This window comes from Arachis hypogaea, chromosome 20 (genome assembly GCF_003086295.3).
Source record: "Arachis hypogaea cultivar Tifrunner chromosome 20, arahy.Tifrunner.gnm2.J5K5, whole genome shotgun sequence".
NCBI lineage: Eukaryota > Viridiplantae > Streptophyta > Magnoliopsida > Fabales > Fabaceae > Arachis > Arachis hypogaea.
Window position 1 is genome coordinate 3,708,673 of NC_092055.1, and position 17,235 is coordinate 3,725,907.

The following is a 17,235-nucleotide window of genomic DNA, read 5'->3' on the forward strand; positions in this document are numbered from 1 at the left end:
AATCGTCTCAATTTTGTCCCGCCATCAATTCTATTAACGGATCTCTAACGGCGGACAATATTGAGTCAATTTTGAAATGTTAGGGACTTAAATAAGACGATTGAAACGTTAGAGACAATTTTGGAACTTACCCCAAATGTTGGAGACAAAAATGATACTTTACTCTTGAATGTATTTTTAGATTATTTTATTTGATTTATTTAAATATGTTAATTAATTATTTATTTATTTGATTTGATTAAAATAAATATTAAATTATTTTAATATTTTTGTTAGACTTAATTAATTATAAATAATTAATTACATGATTTGACTGAATAAATAAATTGATTTTGTTTTAATTTGTATTAGTTTTACGTTGTATGTGTTTTTAAAAGTAATATAATTAATTATTTATTTATTTTGATTGAGATAAATATCAAATTACTTAATATTTAGTTTGACTATATTAATTATAACTACTCAAATTATATTAATTATTTGATTTGAATAAAATAAATGAATTGATTTTGTTTTAATTTATATTAATTTTTTGTCATATGTATTTTGATTAATAATTTTTAAAAGTGTTATAATTTTTATATGACATATGTTTGGTTCATCTGGTACTGAATGGGTCGGGTGTACAGTGTATGTGAAAGAGATTGGGGACCTGGATCCGAGTTGTTTGTGCGTGATTGGACCTCTTAGGCTAACGCTGGAGGGAGAGGGATGGAGCTTCACGACCTCCCGAGTTGTTGGAGTGGTAAGGGGGGAGCCACCTGCAAAAGGGACTCCAACGCTCAAGTCAGAATCCGTACAAAGTGGCAATAAAGATGAGGGTATGGTGACGTACCTTGGGGGAGGGGTAGGGCCCTCCCCTTATATATTCTGTACTAGGGTAGGCCCCACAGAAGCAGACCCGCCTTCCTGAAAATTTCCTTCTCCAACTGTCATGTGCCTCCCAAGAAGGGAGGTGTCTTGGGTGTCTTCCCGGTTCGGGTGTTGCTTACCCGTCAGGTCAACCGGTCGGCCCGGGGCATCAGGTCAACTGGGATGGGCTGGAACAGTGCCCCAACGCGCCAGCTATGGTTGTGAGCGCCGTTGTTAGCGCGTTCCATTCTTCCTTCTCATTGATTGGATCCCCGCGAGGTCGGCTGTTTGTGATAGGGGCGTGCCCCTACGTGCGAGTGGGTTTTACCATTTCAAGAGTATGCCATTTGTCGCTTTGTTCTTCGTGCATGTCATTTAATGCCATTATGGCTGATTTGAAAGTTTGGGGAAAAGTCCATTTTACCCCTGACCTTTGCGCTTCTCTATGGCAGTTATTCTTTTGTTTCTGGCTTTGCTTCCTTGTTTTCGCGCTTCCTTTCCTTATTTCTGAATCATTCCTGTGCCGCTTCTTCTATTCCCTTTCGAGCTTTCTGGATTTTACTGTCTCGATCCTCTTCTTGTTCGACTGCAACTACATTCCCTCAGATCTTTCCAATTTCCCTTTGACAGGAACCTTCCTGGTAAGCATCTTTTTCTTACTGAGCATCTTTTTCTTACTGAATGATTGCCATCGTTACTGCTACTGTTGCCATTCCTTTGTATTTTTGTGGTTTCTAAGCTATGCATGTGTGTTGTTTAAGTCCTGTTATTGTTAGTTAGGCATTAGAGGGGGTTACCATTTAGATTTTTGGTACTTAGCCTTCGTTTAACTGTAGATAGGCTAACTGTGGCATATCGTGTTAGTTCCCTGTGGTATGTGGTCTTAGCTCCAATTTTCTCGGCTTCCTGACCTGCTAGTCTAACTTTGAGTGGTGCCCCACTGTAGGTATGGCGCAACTTTCTCTTCCGAGGCCCCCTGTTGACCGATACGCCTGGGTCACCTCAGACATGAAGGACACACCTTCCCAAATAACCCTAGAGGAGCTCACGGAGTTCTGCCAAGCTGACCAATTATGCGGGGGAGGTCCCGAGGAAGAATGCTACGAAGCGTTCGTTCCCGCGGACTACGAACGAATATGCCAGATTAACTTGAACACCCCCGAGTTGCCGACTGGATTTGGATGTATAAGGCCATGTTTACCGTCCTGGGGGTTCGAATCCCCTTCTCTCCCTTCCAAATGGCGCTTCTAAACCAGTGCGACGTTGCACCGTCACAGCTGCACCCGAACAATTGGGCCGCTATCCGATGCTTCGAGATGGTTTGCGAGTACCTGGATTTGCCGACCTCCGTAGAGGTGTTTTTATGGTTATTTGTTTTGACCAACTCTTCGAAGGAGGGAAGGCATAAAAAAGGGTTTATGTCCTTCCGGGCCGCCCAGGGCAGGCGAATCTTCAGGGTGTTCAAAGATTCGTTTCATGGTTTCAAGGACAAATTTTTTTAAGGTACGGCCTGCCAAAGGCCAGCACCATTTTTGGTTGATCTTGGAGGGGGAGCGGTGGATTCCGACCTATTGGAGCTTCGGGACTAGCTCCAATGCTTTTACCAAAGTGACGTATAAAGGGTTGACCAGCAAGATAAGAACATAGCTGACGTGTTGTTGGCCATATTTAATAAAAATAACATCAATCCACATATTTTAATGGGTGACCGGGAGATGGGTAGGAGCTATGTGGGTGAGTGGTCGGCTGCTTTTAGTGCTACTCTCTCCCTCTTTTTTTTTCTTTTTTCTTTTTTAAAAAGAAAGAGCTAACGAGTTGTTGTGTGCAATGCAGTGGATATAGCCGCCGAGCACACTGGATTTGAGGATTTAATGGCCTAGTTCCTTCCTGGGCATAGTGAAGACAGCTCTGCAACCCATACTGTCGAGCGGCCGACCTCCCCTATTGCTGAAGTACAGTCAGCTCCGCCTCCCCCTCCGGGACCTACTGGCCCTGGCGCAAAGGACACCTCGGGTAGCAGCGACGCGATTCCTCTTGAAGTAGAGCCGGCCGGGGAGGGTCTCGATGTGGCGATAGTCAAGAACCCCCGTAAGCGGAAGCCGACCTCCAGCCCTGAGGGGTCACTTACTGTTATGGAGAAAAATTTTGATGCTGGGGGTTTTATTGACTCGCAGATCATGCCCGAAACTGAGGAGTTCTTTCATGATGGGGATCTTGGCGCCCGGGCTAGGTGGATCTACTGGTGTATGTCGAGAGCTGCAACCATCGCCAGGAAAGTAGAGCCCATCCTGACTCAAGCTGGGACACTGGACGGGAAGTACCGTCAATCCTTGCGAGAGGTCGAGAGCTTGAGGTCTGAGGTCGGGATCCTGAAGGAGAAATTGGCCGACTCGGAGGGGAAGTTAAAAACTTCCGACGAAGAAGTGGCCCGCCTTACCAAGCGGGAGATGACCTTGGAGAGCTAGCTTAACTCCGCCCGTGGTGAAACTGAAGCGGCCTAGACCAAGATTACTGTCTTGGAGGCCAAGCTTGAGGAGGCCATGAAGTCGGCAAAGGATGCCAAGGATGAGGTCGCTGGGCTGAAAGGGGAGGTTGCCAGCTTGAAGAAAAATAACAAAGATACAGTGAGGAAGGCAAGCAAGGTGATCTCTGGGACCGAGTAAGCGATCAAGGTCCAAGTCAAGCTGCTTTCTCCCGATTTCGATACTTCTGCAATTGGAGCTTTTAAAACTATTCGAGATGGTCATATTGTTGACATCCCGAAGAAGTGATGTACATTTACTTTGTAATATCTTGTTTGAACTCTTTAGTAGTTTGTGTAAACTTGTTTACCGTTTTGTTTGACATTGGTAATCGACGAGTTTGTTTACCGTTTTGTTTTGCCATTGGTAATAGCGAACTGCTTACCGTTTCATTTCGACATTGGTAATTAGCGAAGTCGGTTCGTGGCTTTTGCATTAAAAGTTCAAATTGTGGCTTACTTTTGTAGTCGACGGCGCCAATGTTCGGTTCGTCGGGTACTGAACGGGTCAGGTGTACGGTGTATGTGAAGGAGACTGGGGACCTGGATCCGGGTTGCTTGTGCGTGATTGGACCCCTGGGCTAACGCTGGAGGGAGAGGGATGGAGCTTCACACCTCCCGGGTTGTTGGAGTGGTAAGGGGGGAGCCACCTGCAAAAAGGACTCCGACGCTCAAGTCAGAATCCGTACAAGGTGGCAGTAAAGATGAGGGTATGATGACGTACCTTGGTGGGAGGGGGGTAGGACCCTCCCCTTATATATTCTATACCTAGGGCAGACTCTACAGAAGCAGACCCGCCTTCCTGAAAATTTCCTTCTCCAGCTGTCATGTGCCTCCCAGGAAGGGAAGTGTCTTGGGTGTCTTCTCGGTTTGGGTGTTGCTTACCCGTCGGGTCGGCTGGTCGGGCCAGGGCATCAGGTCAGGTGGGTTGAGCCGGAACAACATATTTATAAGATATTTTTTATTTATTTAACTTACTTTATTGATCCAAACAATTATAATTAAATTATTATATCAATTATTTAATTAAATTAATTTAAATATGTTATTTGACTTAATTTATTGTCACGTTAATATTTGAGTCGTTGTTCGCTAAAGTTCATCTTCATTTTTTTTCCTTAATTTTAAATATTTTGATTTTAAAAATTTCAGATTTTTTTTATTGTTTATATTTTTTCCATTTTAACATCAAATCTAATATTTCTATTAATATTTTCTAGCACTTTAAGGTCTAATAGTTATATGCCCACCATCAATTATATAGTCGTGAATATTTTTTAAATTTATTAAAAAACACAATTTCATTCCTTTCTTTTTTATTTTAACCATTTCTGAATTTTATAACTTGTTCACGGCAAAAATCTATATATGTTATAGGAGAATTTCATTTTTTGTACTTATTGATCTTCTATTTGGTATTACTTTTTTTTCCCTATGATGAATTAGTTCTAATCTTTGATTTTTTATAAACTATAAAAGATTATTATGTTATTATACTCTATCTCTTTAATTTTTTTATATTTATTTAAGTTTTTATAATTCTTTATTTGTAAATTTTATTATTTTTATTACATACAAGTTAATTTATTATAACTCTTTACATGTTGATTCTTCTCAATATTTAAATTATACTCCTCACATAGTTAATTTCATTTGTAATTTTAAAATTGAGTGACGAAATAACATCGATGAAAACTGTCGTGCATCTTTTTCTTCATCTTTTTGGTTTACCTCCCTTTTTGTAGGGATCATGAGTAATTTATATATAATGGTACTTATGCATAAAAGGTAAGTATAAATTATATGATATCTTCTCTTAATAAAATTTTTATTATGTATCTTAAAATAGAAAAGAATATTGTAAATTGTGGGCAATTGTAGAATTTTGAGAAAATTATAATTATTCGATGGTTACTTTATTTAGCCTAATATATTAGTTATTTTTGTCGAATATTATGTTGGAGTTGTGTTGAACTCGAACATTTTAATAAAAGATATTTAAAAGAGTAAAACCCTTTTTGTTACGGCCCAGCCCTCCAATGTCATCTCGCGCTCAAGAAGCCGGGCCACGGTCTCATCGGACGCCTTCAACCTCTCCGCAACAAACGACGACTTCTCCTCAGCAGTGCTAAGCTTTCCCCCCATCTCGGACAGCTGACCCTGGAGGAGTTCAACTTGAGCCTTGAAGTCATTGTTCGCCTTAACAGAGGACTCAAGCTTCCTCCGGAGCGCCTCCATCCCCGATAACTCGAATTCAGCCTTCCGAGCTATCACGGCCCTACGAAGCAAGGTGCGATACATCCACCTCGCCTGCCCGGACAGTTCGGTCTCGTGAAAATGCTCCTCTGTCCCGGGTATCAGTTGGGAGTCAATAAATTTGGTAGCATCAAAGTTCCTTTCCATTATGGTAAGGGCCCCTTCCGGGCTGGAAGACATCTTTCGCTTCTTGGGAGTATGGATAAGCTCCACGTCACTATCCGGCTGGGGGGTGAGAGTCGCGTGTCCTTCAGCGGACCCTTCCTCACGGGTAGGGGAAGCCTGGCCCCCTGCAGCCTGTTTCCCCGACACGTCGGTATCCTGGGGAGAAGGCACAGCCTGATTCTCCTTCTCCCCTGAAGGACCCCCGACTTACCGACATCCCTCTCTTCGGCATTCTCGTCGTCACTTGCTTCAAAAAAGGTCTTCATCAGATTCTCAAGACCGGTCACGGTGGCAGACATTTCCACTGCAACGAACAACAGGCACGTTAGTCGTTAGATCGGAAAAAGAAAAACAACGATAAAGAAGCATAGGCAAACAAAGAAGACAACTCACGAATATAGCTCCTGGCGGCCTCCCGTTCACTCATAAGAAGATGTGGGTTCACGGGGTTCTTTTCAAAAATGGCAAAAAGTACGTCAGCTATTTGCTTATCTACAGCCGACAACCTCTTGTACGTCACCTTGATGAAAGGATTCGACCCCGCACCAAAACTCCAATAAGTCTGGATAAGGCGCTCCCCCTCTAACGACAACCAAAAGGGGTGACGACCTTTGACAGGACGAACCTTGAAGTACTTATCTTTAAAACCATGGTAGGAGTCCTCAAAAAGGCCAAAAATTCTCCTACCCTGGGCAGAACGGAAAGAAAGAAACCCTTTTCTCGCCTTCCCCTGTTTGGAGGGGTTGGTAAGGTTGAAATAGAAGAGGAAAACGTCCACCGACACCGGCAGCTCCAAGTACTCGCAGACCATTTCGAAGCAGCGGATCGAAGCCCAGCTGTTCGGATGAAGCTGAGACGGGGGGACGGATATCCGGTTCAGCAGCGCCATTTGAAACTCGGAGAACGGTATCCGAACGCCGACTTGTGTGAACATGGACTTGTAAAACCAGATCCAATCGGGGACACGAGGGGAGTGAAAGTTGAGCTCATAAATACGCTCATGGGGGGCAGGGACAATGGCCTCGTAGTTGGCCTCTTCGTCAGTCCCCCCACACAAGTAGCCGGCTTGCCGGAACTCGGTCAACTCCTCCAAGTCCATCTGGTTGGGTGAGCTCCTTATATCGTCGGTCACCCAGGCGTACGGGTCGTAGGCCGCGCCAGTTCCTGAAGACCGGGAAACGATGCGAGGCATACCTACATCGGGGTACCACTCCGTTAGACTATGAGGTCGGAAGTCCATAGAAACCCAGAAACTACGCCTTTTCAAACTTAGATCATGGCCAAGAACAGTTAAAAACTACACCTATCACGCAAATCACCTAAAACCTACCCAGGAATGGTACCCCTCCCCTAGTTCGTCTACCCCACCAATGGAAGGCCATTCAGCAAAAGTAAACCAAAACATACAAACAATAACTACCGCAACAGTGAGGCATAATATAAACATAGGGGGAGAAGGATCAAGAAATTACCTGAAATGGAGTACGAAACTGGAGTGTAAAAGAGAGGCACAAGTTGGCTCGAATAGAGAATCTTTGGATATCAGGGAGAAAAGAAGATGAAAATAGCAAAGTGGGAGGAAGAGAAAAGAAAACTGTTTAAAAACCACCATGATAAGCGCGAAAGAAGGCAAGGGCAAAATGGTCTTTGCGCACGGAGTTTTTTCAAATCATTACGAGCATTTAATGCTCAGCGCGAAGAACGAAACGACGAACGAACGCCTCAGCAGACCAAGAGACACGCGCACCAGAGACGCGTCTCTCCCACAGTCAGCCGACTCAACGACAACGCACGAGTAAGGAAATCACGCGCCACCGATCGTCCTCGCGACCATCACTGGCGCGTCGGGGGCACTGTTACGGCCCAGCCCAGAACTCCTGCGGGTCAACCCGACCCGAGCTCCACCCGGCCCGGCTACGCGCCCTTCAACCGACCCTGACACGCGTCCCATACAGCTCACACACAGCTATGGGACAGCGTCCCTGAAAATATGGGCCTGACCTCCAGAGGGGCCCAGGACTGACATGTATATAAGGGGAAGAATGGCTCTTCCCCCGAGGTACGTCACATCCCTACACCACCCTCATTTCGCCTGCACATATTCTGACAAAAGCGTCGGAGTGTCTTTGCAGGTGGCACCCCCCTCTCTTCTCTCACACGACGTGCTCGGGACCTCCCCAACCCGGACTGGAAGACCGTGACCAGACGAGCCCTTTCTTTCACCCCGGGTCCTGACCCGAACCGTCCGGTAACCGACTTACCGAACACTTTTTAATTAAAGAATGAATAAATTTATATACTTATTATAATGGTTGACGACTTAGACTAAAATAAAAAAATTTATTGATGAATTAGGTGGGAAAAAAATAGATTTTGAAAAAAGGTGTTTGCTTCGATACGATGATAAATTTATATGTACAAATATATTTAAAATATAGACAAATAATAACTAGTTACATAGAATTTATTTTTCACATCAGTATTTTTTTTTTTTTTAAATATATATTATATCACCATTTTTACTAAAACATCCTTTTAATTAAATAAAAATAAAAAAATTATTTAACTTTATAAAAAATCTTAAATATGCTTACTTTATTCGATTAGACAAAAATACCCTTTTAAATTAATCAAATTTTAAAATTTAACTAATCCTAATTTTATATTTTCAAATAATTTAAATAACAAAACAAAAACATATAAAAAAAATAAAAAATCAAAATTGTTCTTTCATCGTTCATCATCTTCTCAAGCTCGATCTCTGGCGTTGCACTTAAGCTCTCTCTCGTCTCCGGTCTCGTAATCAAGGTCATCGTCTTCGAGACTGGTCGTCGTCGTTGCTCTCTATCTTGTCATTGTCTTGCATTGGATAAGTTCAATTTCTGGTTTTACTTTTTGTGTTCTTAACGAGATATATAGCTCACGAGAACATTCGCAGTGGCCAGATTGTTCTCAGTTCCATTCAACGTCGCTGTGTTAAAGTCTCAATCCATTCCTGTCACTACAACGACACTGTTCCTGTTTCGTACCTAATAGTGATGGTAGCATCTTCAACCTTGCCATGAAGAACACCTTGCTCATCACCCTCCTAGTCTTCAAGAACACCATTAAAGAAGGTAACCCCTCAACCCCACCATGCGCTTCACCTTTCATATTATAGATTCTCAACTTTCATGCCTCATTTTCATATAAAGCTTCCTTTTTCCCTTCATTTCATTGGGAAAAAATCAATTTTTTATTGATGGAGTTATGCAAAATTGAGGTTTTTCTTTTTTTTTTGGGTTTTTTCTTTCTATTGGATAAATTTTTGCAGAATTGATTAGGAGTGTGCATGTGTATCAAATGAAGAATGGGAAAGTAAGGGAAGTTAAAAGAGAGTTTGTGTTCTAGAGAGTGGCTCCTATGGCGAAATGAGGTCCACACCAATCCTCAGATCAAAAGAAGTTTTGTGTTGCTGGAGTTTTTGAGGGGTACCAAAATGGTGTGTGGCTTTGTATCTTTTTCTTTCATAGAGCGGGAGAGAGAGAGAATAGGAAGAGAAGAGAAGAACATATCTAAGAGAGGGTTTTTGAAACCCAGTTGAACGAACAATTTTGATTTCTTTTGTTTTTCAGATTTGTTTTTGTTTTATTGTTTAAATTATTTGAAAATATAAATTAGGATTAATTAAATTCTAAAATTTGATTGATTTAAAAGAATATTTTTGTTTAATCGAATAAAATAAGAATGTTTAAGACATTTTATAAAATTAAATAAAAAATATTTTTTTATTTTTATTTAATTAAAAGGTTGTTATAATAAAAGTGGTGATATAATATATATTTGTTTTAAAAAAAATTAAATGCTGATGTGAAAATAAATTTTACATGACTAGTTATTATTTGTCTATATTTTAAACGTATCGATACGTATGAATTTATCATCATACCGAAGCAAACACCTTAAAAAATATATCTTCTATTAATTATAAATAGTATGCTTTATACAACTTGAAACAGACTGTTAAATTAATATCTTACTATATTATACAACACTTCTAATTAATTCTAAATTTGTTGAAAATTAAAAATACGAGGTCATACTCCACTGCAAAAATAAGCTGGTTTTGGGCGGTACCACAAACATGCCATTAAGTCATTAACGAAGCTGGGTTATCTTCATTTTTTTTGGGGGTTTTTTTTGGGGGTGGGCTTGGGGGTTTTCTTGGACGCAGCTGCTTATAAGCTTATTCGCTTTACCCAAAAACCAAAAACTGTATTAATTAGCTGTATCCTCTCTCAGCCCCATCTCTTTTTGAACGGGTGGTGCCCAAATTTGGCTGGGCAACTTGCAGTTTCATATGTACAAAGCGTCTGACCGAAAAAAATCTCTACAAAGCGCTGAATCTACTTAGAATTTAGAAATGAAAATGGAACCAGACCCGAAAAAAGAAATTGGAAAATACATGAATTGCTCAATACCTTTCACAAGTTCAAATAAAATATTATTTATGAGAAGGCTATTTTTGGATAGATATAAGTAAAATCGAAGCATCAAACTAAACAGCAGAAAAATAACATGCATCACAAGTCCTCAGTGGCAGAAAGACATGCACAGAACCTAATGCGACGGTGACAATCCCGCATTCCATTGTTCAATTATCTAGAAACTAACTTGATGTTATATTACACCATCTTAATGGTGAACTATGAAATTTCTCCATCGAGAAAGCAACGGGAAAAAGACATGAAACGGTGAGGCAAAGAAACACCAAAAGCTGCATTCACAACACAAATCCCTAGCCAGTAACACCCGGATCACTTTACTGCAAAAGATAAGTAGATAACGATGTCAAGGTACAAGGTACAAGTAGTAAAACCCGACGGAAAATCTGCTAAGAGGGTAATTGATGTACCTCTGCAGCTTCACCTCCTGGAGCTCGGGCAGATTCCACCTTTTGTTCCTCAGCTGTTAAGAAAAGAAAGGAACTTAACACAAGTACAAAAATAGAGATCAAAAGGAAACAAAAATTCAAAGACCAAGTTTGAAACAAAGGAAAAATGACTAAAATAAGGACAGTAGATAGTAAAACAAAGGAACAATCACAGTATCTTTCTCTATTCCTTATTACTATCTCTTCTTTCGGAACCTGTTTTAACACTAAATATAGTTGGAAGCTCTATCTAGTTGGTAGGAGAACATAGCCAGAAAGAAGCCCAATCTAAACCCAGTGTGTTAACTTATCAACAAACACTCCTGCCTTTTCTTTATTATTTTTAAAGAAAAAGAAGAAAAATATTGGGAAGGGTTCTGCCAATCATAGTAGCCAACATATCAACATTGGACAACTATATATATCACCAACATTGCCAATTAAATCTCAAAAGGATAATCTAACAAATTTAAATGCATTTCATATACAACATCGCCTTGCAGATTAGTTAAGCAGAGTCACAAAGAAACTCAAAAACATTAATTTCCACCTCCTTCTTCAGGGATGTCAGAAGTCCACAAGGTGAGGTTGTCCCTCAGAAGCTGCATAATTAGTGTGCTGTCTTTGTAAGACTCCTCACTCAGAGTATCCAACTCAGAGATCGCTAAATCAAAAGCCTGTTTAGCAAGGTGACAGGCCCTGGAATATAGGATGTCACAATGTTAAATATACTCATGAGGGCTTTGCATTAACATATCAAAACACAGGGGAGTACAATGTATTTCGACAAGAAGATTATGTTATGCATACCTTTCAGGAGAGTTCAAGATTTCATAGTAGAAAACAGAGAAATTCAAAGCCAAACCCAATCTGATGGGGTGAGTGGGTGGTAATTCAGTGTCTGCTATGGAGGAAGCTTCCTGCAATAAATTTTTTTTAGGAATTACTACATTTAAAATTCATGACATGTAAGGAATTCATATTGTCTGAATTCTAGCTATAAAAGGATGTGATAATCAGTTACCCTATCAATCAATTATCCAAACCACACAGATATAAAAGAGGCGTGATTGCCAGCTAGCATACCTGATATGCTTTCATGGACTGATCAGCAGCCTCTTTTCTCTCATCTCCGGCCTTAAACTCGGCAAGATACCGGTAATAGTCACCTTTCCTATAACAAATTGGAAAGCAAAACAAAAAAACCGATGAAATCATAGAAGACTCTGTGTGGCTTATTAACAAGGAAAAACCACTAGGAACAAATAAAGCACTAACATTTTGTTGAAAAAGACACTGGATTCACCAGCGGCCATGGGAATAAGATGATTATCAATAACATCCATGATATCACTGCAAATGTTTGACAACTCAGATTCCACTTTCTTCCTGTAGTCCTTTATGCGCTGAACACTGACATTGTTCCCTTTAGCTTCCTCCTTCTGCTCAATGGAGGAAAGGATCCTCCACGAAGCCCTGCGCGAACCAACCACGTTCTTGTACCCAACTGAAAGAAGGTTCCTCTCTTCAACGGTTAATTCAACGTTAAGCTTCGCCACATTCTTCATCGCATCCACCATTTCTAAAGAGGGAAAGCAAACAAAGACACAAAACATATATTAAAAGAAATTCTCCAAAACCCTAAAAATTACACGTTCATGTAAGTAACTAAAAGCAAGGGGAGAAAATGAGAAAATTCAAAATTAGTTGAGGAGGGAAGAAACCTTCGTAGCGCTCGGCTTGTTCAGCGAGCTTGGCGATGTAGACAAAATTTTCACGGGAAGCCATGGGTGGATCTATGAGCTTTCTCTCTCCTAAATAGTGGGTGGTTTTTTCTCACTCTAGAAATGGTGGTGTGAGCAAAGACGACAACACTTTTTTTTTTTTTTTCCTTACTCTTGTTAGCCGTGTATTTAGGTTCTTCAATTTGTCTATTTTCGAGTGGGTTGCGATCTCTATAGTTTCAACCGAATTGGACCCAATATCTTGATAAGATCAATTTTTGTTTTCAATTGGATTCTCCTCTACTTACGGCTTTATTAATCAAAGTTATTATTACAAGGTAATAAACTAGTTTAACTCACTAATAAAACAAACTATTTCTTTTTATTTTCGAGTAATTACCCAAATCAGTCCTTGAGGATTTTAAAAGCAGACATTTTAGTCCCCAAAAAAAATTAATACACAAATTAGTCCCCATGGTTTTTCTCCGTCAGACATATCAGTCCCCAGACTATTTTCCGGCGTGACTCATCAATGGAAATTGCTGAGTTGGCACGTTAAATCGCACACGTGGCAGTTAAGTGTCCACGTGTACAAAGAGGACAAAACAGTCCCCAAGAATTTTTAATAAAACGTTGTCGTATTAATAGAAACGCTTCTCACCTTTTTGTTATCCTCCATATGTCTTCATCCACTTTGAAAAGACATCAAACCCCATAATTCACTCCCCTTTTTACTCAGAAACCTTCTGCAACTTCATCTCCCACATCACTACCGTCACCGTCAACGTCAACATTAGAATTCCATTCATCATCTTCACGGCCGTCACTAACTTCCGTTACCTTCGAATCGCACGAAGCGTCGACGTGGATGCCAACGATTGCCGCATCAACTCCAATACCCACATTGTAATAGGTGAGCAAATAATCTTTGTTAGGCTAAATTAGTTTATTAGAGATTACATTATTTGATTAATCAATTAATTTTGTTGGATGGTTAAGGTTTAGTGGCTGTAGAAACTTCTGAGTTGTACTGATGTTATGTGTGTATGTTTTTTTTTTTAAGAATTAATTTTACGTTCAGTAGTTATAAGCCACAAATAATGGTATATTTGTGTTTTTTAGTTTTGGTTTTGTTGATTTTGCTCTATTTTAATTTTGTTTGTAGATGGAGTATTTTGTGGTTCCTATTTTTCACCATGGAGGTCACTTTGTGCGAGATAATAAGGGTGTGTTGCTATATATTAATGGAAAAGTGAGCAAATTTCCCGAAATGGACATTGACTTGCTGTGTTTCTTTGATTTAAAAACTTTGTTCAAAAGTTTAGGGTATCATGATTACAAAGCTATGTTTTGGTTTGATAATTCTACCTCTGACCTCGAGTCTGGATTACATCCCATAGAAGGAGATGCTCAGATCAATGAGTTACGTGCGTACAAAGAAAAGAACAAGGAGAGTCCAGAATTTGAACTATACTTTGATCACCCAATAATGTTAACTCCACTTGAAGATGAACACCTTGACTTTGACCATGATCAATCCAATAGTTCTTCTAGCGATGATGGCTATGAAACCACAGAAGATGAGCCGTATAGACCTCCTCCACCCGAATTCAGTGATGAAAGTAATGAAGATGAGTGTGTGGTAATCAAGAAGAAGACTGTTAGGAGTGGAAAAAAAATAGACCATGAAGGAGATGTGCGGAAGAAGAAGTCAAATAAGGATATTAAAGAAAGGACCAAAACTACAAAGAAGACTCAAGTGGGTAGCAAGAAGACTAATGGGCTAACATATGGGAGAAATAAAGATGGGCCTATTGGTGCTGGTCCAAATGGTGCTGCTAGGCCAACTGCTGCTTCTCAGCTAATTGATGAAAAGGATGAAAAGGACGAAGAGTGTGAAGAGGAGATAGAAGAACCTGTATTTGACTACGAGTCTGAGACATTATTAACTCCTGAGAGTTCTGAGGATGAGCGGGAGAGATATGAATTTCCACAGTTCAATGAAGGGGCTGGATTTGGTGAAGTTTATTTCGAGTTGGGAATGGAATTTCCAACCATTGAAACATTCAAGAATGCATTGAAGGATCATGTTATATATGAAGGGAGAAAGATAAGATACATAAAGAATGACCAAAGAAGAGTTAGGTGTGACTGTGAACATGGTGTTGTGAGGATTAAGAAACCCAGGAAATCAAAGAACAAGAAGGAAGAAAATGTGGAGGATGCAAATGAGGATAATGGGGCTAAGGAGAATGTGAATATGTATAACAATGCTGTCCAAAATAAAAAAGAAAGTGATGCTGTCCAATCCAATAATGCTGCTGTTGTAAATGAAAATGGGCTCAACAGTGGGCCTGCAAATAGGTCACCTTGTCCATGGCTTATATATTGTGCATGGAATACTCAATTGAAGAGTTACCAGATAAAAACTTATATCCCGAAACACACTTGTGCTAGAGAATTCGGCAGCAACATGGCAAGTCAGAAATGGGTGGCAAAAAAGTTAGAAAAGAGGCTCCGAACTCAACCTCACATGACTCTTAGTGAGGCATATGAGCACATCAAAATTGATTATAATGTCATAATAAATGGAAAGATGGTATATAGGGCTCTGAAAGAAGCTAGAGAGCGTTTGATTGGCAATGAGAGGGCACAGTACAGTAAGTTGAGAGAATACCTGGCCGAGCTATTGAGGAGTAACCCTGGAAGTCATACAATTTTGGATGTGACACCAATTCCCCAGTCACCTCCATTATTCAGCAAGTTATACATTTGTTTAGAGGCTTGTAAAAGGGGATTCAAAGCTGGGTGTAGAAAATTAATCGGACTTGATGGATGTTTCTTGAAAGGTTACTTTGGGGGTCAACTATTGTCGGCTGTGGGTCAAGATGCAAACAATCACTTCTATGTGATTGCGTATGCTGTTGTGGATAGTGAAACTAAGGAAAGTTGGAAGTGGTTCCTTACTTTATTGCAAGAAGATCTTGGAGATCAATATATCCATGGGTGGAATTTTATTTCAGACCAACAAAAGGTATGTTATTCTTGTTAGTTAAATGTTATTTTTGTTGTTACTTCAAGTATTAAAATGGTTGATTTATACTTGATAATTACATTACTTTAAGTACAATTGTGGCTGATATTGAATTATTATTTGAATTACTTTAATTATTCAAATGGCTGATTTATGTATTATTCAAATGGCTGATATTGTAGCTGCTTTATACTTGATAATTGTTTTACTTTAAGTACAACTGTAGCTAATATCAAATTATTAGTTGAGTTGCTTTAATTTTTTAAATGACTGATTTATGCAGTATTGTAAATGTAATTGTTGATGAATGAGAATTATTGAGTTACTTCAATAGGGATTGTGTGTTGATGGCTGCTTTAAATTTTGAAGGGAGATGTCAAAAAGTTAAACTATTTTTAAGCCTTAATTTGATTGTTCAATAATATTGGCTTAAAAAGAACTAAGTATATACACATCAGGATTATAGTTTTACTTATTTTATTAGTAACGCACACATTTAACTTGGTTTCTAGAGATACATGGACTTCTGCAATTATTTTCTTATATTATAAGATTAACCAATGGGAATTATGAATAGAATATGTTATAAATTAATTTTTCAAAGAAGCGTGTGCTCAAAACTCTGAAAAATTCTGCATGTGCATATTAACTTGATTTAACATACTTGTTCTGAAATATGATATAATAATATAAAGGGTTAAAAAAATATGCTGATTTGATAATTTCATTATTTAATTGCATTGTTTGGCTTAGGGTTTGTTGCCTGCATTAAAGGAAGTTATGCCTCACGCTCACCACCGAAACTGTGTGAGGCATATCTGGAAAAACTTCACAAATCGATACAAGGATAAGCAGGTTAAGAATGTTGTATGGGAATGTGCTAAATGTACTATTGATGCAGAATTTCAAGCAAGCATGCAAAGGTTGAAAAGGATTAATGAAGAAGCATGGAGCTACCTTGCGAAATTCGAGCCGGCATGTTGGACCAAGGCTCATTTCAGTCACGGACCAAAGTGCGACAACCTCACCAACAACATGTGTGAGGTTTGGAACGCAAAAATAGTGAATTATCGTTCCAAGCCGATTCTAACGATGTGTGAGGAACTCCGGTGCTATATCATGAGGAGAATGACCAAATACAAGCAAGTCTTGGAGACACACATGGGCACTCAAGTGGCTCCTACTCAACAAAAGAGGCTTGATGACATAATGAAAGGTGTAAGATATTGGCACCCAATTTGGGTTGGTGACGATGAGAGGCGAATCTTTGAGGTGCAACAAGGATCTACAAAGGTTTCTGTAAATCTGTCTCAAAACAAATGTACTTGTAACGCGTGGCAACTAACTGGTACAATTACTTGACTTTATCATTTAATTTTCATTTATGAAATTGTTATCTGCTACTATTTGAATGCCTTCTTCTTGATAGGTCTCCCATGTGTTCATGCACTTGCTGCAATTGCTAGAAGAGGGGATAGACCGGAAATATATGTACACCCACTGCTCAAGATCGGGGCAGCATTAGCTACATATCAACACTGCATTCAACCAGTTAATTCAGAGGAATATTGGGAGAAGACAATATACATAAATCCGATTCCACCAAAGTTGAAAAGGCCAATAGGCAGACCAGTGAAGAGAAGGAGAAAGGACCCATCTGAGTTAGAAGCTAGTAAAACTTATGGCAACAAAGTAAAGAAAATTTTTAAGGTCACTTGTAGCAAGTGTGGAGAGACTGGCCATAACTACAAGACCTGCAAAGGCCCTCCAA

General features: G+C 39.7%; 2 protein-coding genes across 2 annotated transcripts; one reads left to right on the forward strand and one right to left on the reverse strand.

Moving 5' to 3' along the window:
• Positions 1 to 10,255: 10,255 nt before the first annotated feature.
• LOC112783054 (14-3-3-like protein C) lies at positions 10,256 to 12,747 on the reverse strand. The gene is made up of 7 exons (XM_025825797.3): positions 12,431 to 12,747; positions 11,985 to 12,288; positions 11,793 to 11,880; positions 11,517 to 11,626; positions 11,257 to 11,405; positions 10,689 to 10,741; positions 10,256 to 10,598 (listed from the first exon to the last, which is right to left on the reverse strand). The coding sequence occupies exons 1-7, from the start codon at positions 12,492 to 12,494 to the stop codon at positions 10,596 to 10,598; spliced, it is 771 nt and encodes a 256-aa protein (XP_025681582.1). The 5' UTR covers positions 12,495 to 12,747; the 3' UTR covers positions 10,256 to 10,595.
• Positions 12,748 to 13,206: 459 nt separating this feature from the next.
• Positions 13,207 to 16,957, forward strand: LOC140182731 (uncharacterized). Its single transcript, XM_072230027.1, has 3 exons — positions 13,207 to 13,343; positions 13,596 to 15,464; positions 16,218 to 16,957. The coding sequence occupies exons 2-3, from the start codon at positions 13,596 to 13,598 to the stop codon at positions 16,824 to 16,826; spliced, it is 2,478 nt and encodes an 825-aa protein (XP_072086128.1). The 5' UTR covers positions 13,207 to 13,343; the 3' UTR covers positions 16,827 to 16,957.
• Positions 16,958 to 17,235: the final 278 nt, after the last annotated feature.

Coding starts and splice junctions, on each gene's coding strand:
- LOC112783054 (XM_025825797.3), bottom strand. CDS start 12,494: ATGGCTTCCCGTGAAAATTTTGTCTACATCGCCAAGCTCGCTGAACAA. Junction 11,406..11,516: donor ATCTTGAACTCTCCTGAAAG/GTATGCATAACA, acceptor CCTATATTCCAG/GGCCTGTCACCTTGCTAAAC. Junction 10,742..11,256: donor TGACATCCCTGAAGAAGGAG/GTGGAAATTAAT, acceptor TTTTCTTAACAG/CTGAGGAACAAAAGGTGGAA.
- LOC140182731 (XM_072230027.1), top strand. CDS start 13,596: ATGGAGTATTTTGTGGTTCCTATTTTTCACCATGGAGGTCACTTTGTG. Junction 15,465..16,217: donor TTATTTCAGACCAACAAAAG/GTATGTTATTCT, acceptor TGTTTGGCTTAG/GGTTTGTTGCCTGCATTAAA.